We start from the raw sequence: 9,527 nt of genomic DNA, 5'->3' as shown, positions 1-9,527 counted from the left end.
AATTCTTCATTTACCTGGAAAAGCAAGTCATGCCAAGGCGCAACTGCATAGGTAGGTTCAATGCACCTCTCCCATAATGCTGCAGAAATTACGCCTGCAATGGTTGTCCTTTGCTTTTTATTTTCTAGTTGTTTTAACGATAGAAAAATCAAGTCAAGTTGAGGCCGTGCTTACTTTAGATAAAAAGCGCCTGCATAGGCTCCACGCCCCTTCCGCGCAATGCCGTGGAAATTATGCATTCAATAATTACGCTTTTTGTGCAGCATGCATCGTAATCGCAACGGTTCGATTAGTTGAAGATTCTTGGACGGTTGGATGGCAAGAACTCAGCATTGTTCAAGCACGCGGTGGAGAGTGTTGTGGTGTCATTTCTCTGTGTAGAGCTTTGGATACTTCATTTCTTTTCATGTTTTGTGAATTAAGTGTACAAAAAGGCTTATGTTGAATAGGATAGTCCGAAATTTACATAAACTCAAATAATATAAAAGAGGATATGCACAAATATGAATTAGTTGATTAGGAACGTCATGCGGGATATGTCTTCAATTATACACTAGTGTTGATAGAATGTTTGTACCTATGAGTAAAGAAGTGAGTACATGGTGTTAGGAGGTTTTATAAGCTAAGCTGGTTGTCAGAACAGCAAAAGTAAGCTAATAGTATATAGTTACGATACACTAGGTGTGAACGTAATCACTCCTTAGTGTCGTGTTTAATGCAATTCCTCTCCATTTAATATCTTCAGTTTTTCAAATCACATCTTGTAATGCTAAATAAGTTGATATTGAATCCTCCTCTATTTCGCTACGAAAAATTATATTTTGGTGCGAGGATGTCGACATGAGATTAAACGTCTGACAAAAGATAACATAAAAGGGAAAAATGAATTATTATTTGACTACGAAGAATTATTGGCTGAGAATTTATTAACACGTCGCTAAAATAATAAAATTTTATGTAAAATGTTAAAAACTATTAATTTAAGGGGAGAGATAAAAGTGGCTTGAATGGAGGATATCCACTTGATAATTTTTAAGCTAAAAGTAGTATAGAGAAATATAGTTTAAGAAAATTATTTTGAAAAAGATTTATTTTGGAGTTACTTGTTTAGACGAATAAAAGAAGTTAATGCGTCCTGTCAACTTTTACGCTCTCGTCCATAACCCCCGACTTATACGCTCTCGTCATGGGCTCATGTACATTATTAGCAGCATATAAGAGAATGAAAGCAAGTCAAGAGAGTGATGGATCTCTCCAATTTCATTGAAAGCATGTAGATATGTTCCAAGCTAAATAGCATAGACACGTAACACGACACAACACGACATATTGACACAACATTTATTAAAAATAGAGAATTTCAACATGTTAGGACACGTTGTATTTTTCATTAATTTGATTTAAATTCATAATTAATTAATTAATTAAAAGAAGAGCCTACAATGAATTTACACTAATAATATTAATAAGTCAATTCATTGAAAATTCGAAAAATATATTCATAATTAATGTGTATCAATGTTTGGAAACGTATTTTTAACTTTAATAAAAGTTATTAATGAAATTAATGATTAATAAGAAATTATAATCAATTTATTTAAATAAATTCATAATTTTCTATAAATGACCAAAATTTATCATTATTCAAAATTTAATATTTTTATTTTTCAAAATTATTTTTTAATACCATTTATTTATTTTTCCGTAAAAAAAAAAAAAGTCCCTACACCCTCACTCTCTACTTTCCCTCGTCGATTCCCCCTCCCCAAATTTATTACACTTTTATTTCCCTCCCACTATTTCCCTCCCCACCACCTGACAGTGACAGGTTATCTGTCACTTCCCCTTCCCTCCCCCAAAATTAAAACTCCCGCCATCGATCTCCTTTTTTTTTTTTTTTTTTTGAGTTTTCTTATCAAAAACCCTAGCCAGCCCTTCTTTTCCTCCTCCCCGTCGCTCGCCACACGACTCCCTTCGCTCTCCTCTTCCTCTCGATCCTTCTCCTCCTCCTCGCCGCACGACCGCCTTCCTCTCCTCTTCCGTCTCTCGCCGTCGCTCGCAGCTCGTCTTTGCTCCCTCGCCTTCGCCTCCACCCTCCATCTTCCGGACACGCGTGTCAAAACGTGTTTGACCCATAAAACGAAAAAATCATGAAGCTGCGGAAACTACGCGTGCAATGATTGTTCTCTGCTGTTTGAGCATTCCTCTAGTAATCAACGACGCCTTCCTCTTTTTCTGTTTCCTGTTCTGACTGCTCCATTTTCTTCTGATGATTTGTCTGAGAGTTTCTATTTCTGTTTGAATGTAGCTTCGTGTTTGACCACTGAGACATTTCTGCTAGTCCTAGATCTGGGATTTTGCATCTCTCCTCTGTTTCCTCCTCTATCAATCTCGTTTACGATCCTTTCGAGATGAAAAGAACTCATTCAGAAGCGTCGATCTACGAGGTGTCTTCCTCATCGACTTCCCCACATGTAGGTGATTATAAAGGCGGAACCAAAGGGTTGAAAGGAAATCAATACGATGTGTTTTTGAGCTTTAGAGGGGAAGACACTCGCAAAGGCTTCACTGATTATCTCTATACTAGCCTTGTTGAGAAAGGAATTTGTGTGTTTATAGACGACAATGAGCTTCGTGTTGGTAAGAAGATTGGTCCAGAGCTTCTTTGCAGCATTAGGCAGTCCACAATTTTGATCCCAATTATCTCCGAGAACTACGCTTCCAGCAAATGGTGCCTTCGTGAGTTGGCTCAGATGTTGAAGTGCAAGAGAAGCAGACAACAAATAGTGTGGCCTATCTTTTACAAAGTGAAACCCTCACAAGTGCGCCATCTTAAGGCGAGATTTGGAGATGCTATCAAGGCACATAAAGAGAACGGGGACAAAATGGTTTTGAAGGGACGGAAAAAAGCGCTCAAAGAAGTGAAGGAATGGGAAGCAGCTCTCAAAGAAGTTGGTTCTTTGAAAGGATGGGAATCGGATAAGATTCATAATGGGTACATTATTCTTTACCAAATCGTTGTTTAATTTCTCACAAATAGATCTTTTGTGATAAAGAACATAAATGTGGCCATCCTATACTAAAATTAATTGTTATTGTGGCAGGCGCGAAGGAGCATTTGTTAAAACTATTGTTACAAAGGTTATGAGCGAGTTAAAAAGGCTTTTTCTACTAAATGTTCCCAAGGAATTGGTGGGAATTGATGATCGTATCAATGACATTATGAGCTCAATAGATGATAAATTATATGACACAAAGATTATTGGACTTTATGGAATGGGCGGCATTGGTAAGACGACTCTTGGAAAGGTGTTATACAACAAGCTCTCTACTCATTTTGAGTATCGTAGCTTTGTGGAAAATAGTCGAGAAACATATCAGCGCCAGGGTATTGAATGCATATTGAACAAACTTATTTATGATATAATAGGAAGTTCAGGTCACGTGTCTAGTGTTGACGAGGGAATAGGTGTCATCAAATCTCGATTTACAAGCAAGAAAGTCTTAGTTATGCTTGATGATATGGATGATAGTACTACTCACTTGAATGCTTTGGTCAAAGACCGTAGTTGGCTTGGAGTAGGAAGTATGGTCATCATTACAACCAGAAACAAGAGCATTCTCGATGAGGCTAAGGAATGCTACATATACCTACTTAATGAGTTGTCTATGGATCAATCATTGACTTTATTTAGTAGACATGCATTTCAAAAGGATTCTCCTCAGAGTGATTATGAGGTTCTTTCTCGTGATGTCGTATCTACTACCGGGGGGCTTCCATTAGCTCTTGAAGTTATTGGTTCATCTTTATGTGGAAAGAGAAGAGAAGTATGGAAAGATACATTAGAAAAATTAAAGAAAGTGCCTGATAAGAAAGTGCAAGAGAAGTTGAAAATAAGTTACGATGCATTAGATGACGAGGAACAACAAATATTTTTGGATATTGCTTGCTTTTTTTCCTTTGGATCATCTAAAAAAGATCTAACTTACGTATGGGATGCCTGTGGTTTATTTCCGGAGAGGGGGATTGAAGTGTTGAGTCTTATGTCCCTAATTAAAATCGGCAAAAACGGAAGGCTATTGATGCATGATCAATTGAGAGATCTTGGAAGGGAAATTGTTCGTTTGGAAAATCCAAATGAGCCTCAAGAGCGTAGTAGAGTGTGGAACCATCAGGAAGCCCTAGATGTGCTTGATAGCAATGAGGTAAGAGTTTTCTTTACTTGTCTTAGTTGATGAATGTGGGTGCATCTTCCCTTTCTTGTTTGAAATAAAAATAACTGTCACTCTGAGTCCCCAAAACTTGTTGCATCTACTAGCAAAGGAGCTCTTTTGATTAATTCGCAGTATTTGCCTAATTCAAGATCATAATTGAGAAGCAATTTCTTGGTTATGGATGATTGATATATATCTTTACATGGTAGTATTGTGATGAGAATACTCTCCTTTTGGTAACTTCAATGCAAAAACAAGACTACAAAAGCAGAATGTTTGACAGGGTACTCTTAGATAAAACTTGACATTTATAGATTGTTTCGGCCATGCTTTCCTCGATATTTATTTGATGCATGTGTTTTATGTTTGAATTAGTCTTTTCGTCTTTTGGGAGGTTTTTTCTTTTTCTTTTTCTTTTACTAAGTATTGACTTCATATGAGTTCTGGTATCATAAATGAGACCATCCATTTGTGACGATTTAGCTATCTTGGTTCCTGTATTTTTTTTTTTTTTTTTTTTTTGGTCGGTGGTTCTTGTATTTGTTTAAGTTGGGTTAAGTGTATCCCTTAGGTATTATTGGTTGTGCAATTTAGTCCCCCATCTATTTTTGTTTTTGCTGAATATAGTCCTCTCACTTTTTTGTGCAATTGAGTCATTTGTGGTCAATCACTGGTTGACACCACCAATTTGTTGATGCGGGTCTGTATTTAGTTATGATACATGGGCAACCATGCAATATAACCCTTTAAACATACATTATTTATGCTGTATAGACTTTTCATAATAGTTGATAGCTTCTTTTTATATGTGGCAGAGTTGGTAGATGCATTTGAACGGTTAGAGTTGTATTGGTTCGCATATACATGATGGGAGTAAAGGAAGTGTTATTTCACATATGAAGGGCATTAATTTTGATAAATATATTTAAGTATATGCATGAAGAGAGGCCTTCCATTGTAATTGCAAATGGACCTAAATTTTGGAAATTCATAAGGTCCAAATTGCGAAAGGTATAGTTGGATAAAGAAAAAGTTTGGAAACAACCACATGAGCTTCTCATCTTTATATAGATTAGATAAATAATATTCAACTACAACCTTTCATTTAACAAAAATCAAAGTGAGAAGCCTACGCCATAGTAGTATGACAGCAAATTGAAATCAATGCATTTTATTTTATATCAATTGGTGTCATCTCATCATTCAAAACTTATGGTCCACAATGTTTCCAAGTTGCAGGGCAGCAGAAAGATTGAGGCCCTTTCCCTTGGCAAATGTGGTATGGGAAGAAGATACGCTGCCAAAAAGTTTAAAAAAATGACCAACTTGAGGTTCCTTATAGCAGATGGTGTGAATTTCACTGGAGATTTCCAAAGCGTACTTCCTAAATTAAGAGTGCTTCTGTGGAAGGAGTGTCCCTTGGATTTCACTTTGTGACCAACTTTCATTTGAAAAAATTAACTGTACTTGATATGGCAGACAGTGCAATTTCAGAGGACTGGGGAGGATGGGTTCCACTCAAGGTAAGATGTGAAGAAGGCATCAAAGTGTTTTTTTTAACTTAAACATTTTTTTCCCTTGTACATATAACATTTGAAAATTGATTTTCATAATTAAACTAGCTGTTTCTCTTTAATTTGATACTACTGAAGGAAAACATGGTGCCCGATGAATGTATCTCTCTTCCATTTGAATTTGTCATTTGGTTTTTGATAATTAAAGTTGCTTATGTCTAATCAGAAAATATCTCATTTGAAATTTTATTTGAAAATAAATACAATTAGCACTTGTACACTCTAATATTCTTTCGCAATCGATGTGCTCAAAAATCATTTATCCATTGACGTGGCCAAACATTACTAAAAGAGGCATTTAAAATAAAATAAGACAACCGCGAAGGAGTAGAGGAGGATGCTTTTTTTTTTAGGAATTTTAAAAAGTAAAATACATAAGGAGCAGCAAAAAATCATAGGCTGCAACAGTCCACTTGCATTGACGTACTCTTTCTTTCTTTCTTCCAGGAGGTAACTGAGCTCAAACTTCTCAGCCTCAACAATTGTCGATCTTTGAAAAGAACTCCTGACTTGTCTGCTTTCAAAAGGTTGGAGCAACTATATCTTAACTATTGTACGAATTTGGAAGAGCTTCATCCTTCTATTGGAAATTTGACATCATTGATCGAACTGCAATTAGATGGGACATCGATTATGGAATTGCCTAAAAGCATTGGGAATTTACAAAATCTGAGGGTCTTGAGTATTGAAAATAGTGGCATAACAAAATTGCCTGATGACATTGGGATGTTTGCAGAACTCCAAATCTTGAATGCTAGGGGTTGTAAAAATCTGGAGCGAGCACCTAGTAATAATATATGCAAACTGATTTTGCTAGAGGTGCTCAACCTTTTTGGTTGTGAAAAGTTATGGAAATTACCACAACTGCCATCCGGCTTAACAATTTTAGGCATCACCTGCCAGGGGCGGTGTTTGCCCCATCTTTCCCAGCTAACCCGTCTCAAGACACTCTGTCTTACAGATTGCCATCGGCTTAAATGTGTCCCAGAGCTTCCCATTGGACTATCGAATCTTTGTATTAGAAATTGTAGAAAATTGAAAGCCTTGACGAATTTGTCAGACTTGAAACACTTGCTACTTTTCAGTATTTTTAAATGCCCATCTCTCGAAGGATCGCCCGACGTGTCGAATTTTAGGCGTACGCAGATGACAGAACTTGGCTTGGAAGAGTCCTGGAACTCTAGGCGGGGCTTATCATTTTACCGTGAGCAGACCTTTAGAGCTACGGGGGGCAGAAGAGAAGGAAGGCTCGACGTCTACGGAATCTCTCTCGCTTTCTCTTTCTCTCTCCTCTAAGTCACTACTAGTTTGGTCTTGAGCAAGACCTTAAAAGGCTTGACTTCCAAGAAAGACTGGATAGAGGCCGGGTTGGACCTCGATAAAGATACCAACCCGCCTTACCTGTCCACACCACCATTCGGGGGTAGGGGGCAGCCTGAGTTCCCGCGACGCCTTTCCCCCTGAAACATGGGGGCGTGGTACAGAAAATGAAAGGTCCAGGAGGAATCTCTCTCTCTCTCTCTCTCTAAGTTGCTACTAGTCAGTTGCCCTGCTGGTTTCCCAGCCCCGAAGATCGAAGCCACCGTTTGCACCGCCCATCCACCGCCAGGCAGGCGGGCAGGTCAGTCAGCGCGGCGGAGATGACGACGGCGACGAGGCGACGCCATGGCTGGCAACGCCCTCTCCATCCGCTCCAGGTAAACGCAACCACGCGTCTCTCCAGCTTTCCTGTGGTCTCTCAGCGTCGCTCATCGATTGTCCAGATTGGAGATTTTAGTTTGCTCGGTTGTAGTTAGCTCGGTAGTTTCGGCAGCAATTGGAGATGTAGAATGGGATTCTTAATCCTAGTCCAAATAGCTGACTTAATCCCAGGATTGGGCCAAATTTTTTACCTTTTCTCATACTCATATGAATCACATTACCTTTTCTTTTTTTCTTTTTTTTTGGGTCTAGTTCAGGCCACGTCTCATGATGTCCTTTTAAGGGGACATTATAGTGCTTGTGCTGTTTACAAGTTTTCAATTGGCTGGGATCCTCTTCATGGAGATTACCTTTATCTGTATTGCATCTTGCTATTGCCCCTTTTGGTTCCTTTTGTGACCATATTTCATTCTAGAGTGATGAATTTTTCGCGCTGTTAAAAAATAGTTCAAATCAACGTTTTCAGTTGTGATCTAGATGTACTTGATTTGACAGTGACATACATGTAGCTGTTTTCTAATCAACAGGCTGTGACAGCAATGGTGCAACTGGCTATACAATACATTGATCAGACAGCAAATCTTGAAACCAAGATAGAGGTTAATTAAGATACTTAACTCGTTCGATGGGATGGTGAATATGTGAAAGCAAATTCCATTGCAGCTTATATTTAGTCATAATCTGTTTTTGTTCCGTGGTTTCTTGGTTTCTATAGGTAGTTTTGTCATGCAAATATATGTCGAAACTGAAAGAGCACGGTTGATTAAGAAACTTGCAAAAATGTAGGAAGATCATGGTCTTATAGCAGAAGTTACTGATTTGATGTAAGAAATTGGGGTTAACTAGAAGTTCACTTCTGTTGTCACTAATCATGTAATTGATTTTTCCTTGTCCAGCATTCCTTATGGGCTTGAATTGTGGATGGAAACTTTTGGATCAATGGCAAAGACGAAGAAAATTGCCTTTATATTTTAACAAGTAAGGGTTTTTTGTTTAGCCTTTTGTGCACTATTACTATGATTGGTTTTCTGATTGATGGATTTTGCGGGTTCGTTTGTGCTTAGATCACCGGGATTATGTCTCGTGCAAAGACATATCCTTTCCGGGAAGATCAGCCCCAGAATGTTTGATGCAATTCCTTCCAAAGAGAAAAAAAAAAAAAGCCTAAAGAAGGTGAAAGCATTGTGGAAGAAGCACCAGCTGATATTTCGTCACTTCTGGAGTTGAAATGGATATGCTATGACTCATGATATGGTAAATTGGTGTTCTGCTCTTTCTAGTGATGTGCCCACTATCATTTAATTGATGTTTTTTGCTGATCAAGTGCCACCTAGTGTTCAGGTTGTTGTTCAAACCACGGCACATTCTCTTGTTCCTTTCTACTTTAGTGCAAACTCTAACGTTCTAGATGTAATTGATAGATTTGTACTCGCATCTCAGTTTACCCTGCATTTATGTGGTTAACGATGTAGGTATAGGTATTGCTTGCACAACAATGATTAACTTGAGATATGTCGATGCTACAAGGCAATAGGTGAGATTCCATTAGTGAAAGGAAACCCAGAGCAGTGGACATTGGTGAAGGGAAACCCAAAGCAGTGTACACTGGTGAAGCTCTTTCATTGTTAAGTCTTCACTGTGTGTTTCAAGGATTAGCTGTTGATTCTGTGATTTAATTTAATGCAGATTCCAGGGAAAATCTGCTGGTGCTCAGTTCCATCACCACATGATCCTATGCGTCAAGCCTTCTTAGTGCCTCTTTAGAGGATACAAATCTCTCAGAAAATTCCAATTGAGGTACCATCTATGAATTGTTGTGGGTAATTGGCTGTACATCTTGAAATATCACAATAATGTGCTATAGAATTGGTTGACCATGCCTTTGATATTTGAACATAGGTTGCTTCTGAAACAATTGAAGTTGGAGGTTATCCAATGGCCTGCTTTTTGGAGTACTTTCAAAGATGAATTTGAGAATGAGAAAACATCTTTGGAAGGTCCACCGTTGAGAAGGCAGCAGAAGTTCTTAGACAGAGA

General features: G+C 38.1%; 1 protein-coding gene and 1 long non-coding RNA gene across 4 annotated transcripts; both read left to right on the top strand.

The window, feature by feature from the left end:
* Window positions 1-2,060: 2,060 nt before the first annotated feature.
* LOC108958133 (disease resistance protein RUN1-like) lies at window positions 2,061-4,710 on the top strand. 2 transcript variants are annotated; one of them, XM_039308731.1, is made up of 2 exons: window positions 2,061-2,209; window positions 2,309-4,710. In XM_039308731.1, the coding sequence occupies exon 2, from the start codon at window positions 3,064-3,066 to the stop codon at window positions 4,234-4,236; it is 1,173 nt and encodes a 390-aa protein (XP_039164665.1). In that variant the 5' UTR covers window positions 2,061-2,209; window positions 2,309-3,063; the 3' UTR covers window positions 4,237-4,710. The 2 variants fall into 2 exon arrangements, with proteins under 2 accessions (XP_039164665.1, XP_039164666.1); XM_039308732.1 differs by having other exon boundaries at window positions 2,309-3,257.
* A 3,862-nt stretch (window positions 4,711-8,572) lies between these two features.
* LOC104436785 lies at window positions 8,573-9,478 on the top strand. 2 transcript variants are annotated; one of them, XR_005549438.1, is made up of 4 exons: window positions 8,573-8,744; window positions 8,963-9,098; window positions 9,177-9,287; window positions 9,390-9,478. It is a non-coding gene; the product is annotated as an uncharacterized LOC104436785 (long non-coding RNA). The 2 variants fall into 2 exon arrangements; XR_005549437.1 differs by having other exon boundaries at window positions 8,573-8,831.
* Window positions 9,479-9,527: the final 49 nt, after the last annotated feature.

This window comes from Eucalyptus grandis, chromosome 3 (assembly GCF_016545825.1).
Source record: "Eucalyptus grandis isolate ANBG69807.140 chromosome 3, ASM1654582v1, whole genome shotgun sequence".
Classification (NCBI taxonomy): Eukaryota; Viridiplantae; Streptophyta; class Magnoliopsida; order Myrtales; family Myrtaceae; genus Eucalyptus; species Eucalyptus grandis.
Note: the sequence above shows the minus strand (reverse complement) of the source record. Positions and strands in the feature narration are given on the sequence as shown.

Bases quoted from the DNA above. Each gene is read 5' to 3' on its own strand.
- LOC108958133 (XM_039308731.1), top strand. From the start codon at position 3,064: ATGTGGCCATCCTATACTAAAATTAATTGTTATTGTGGCAGGCGCGAA.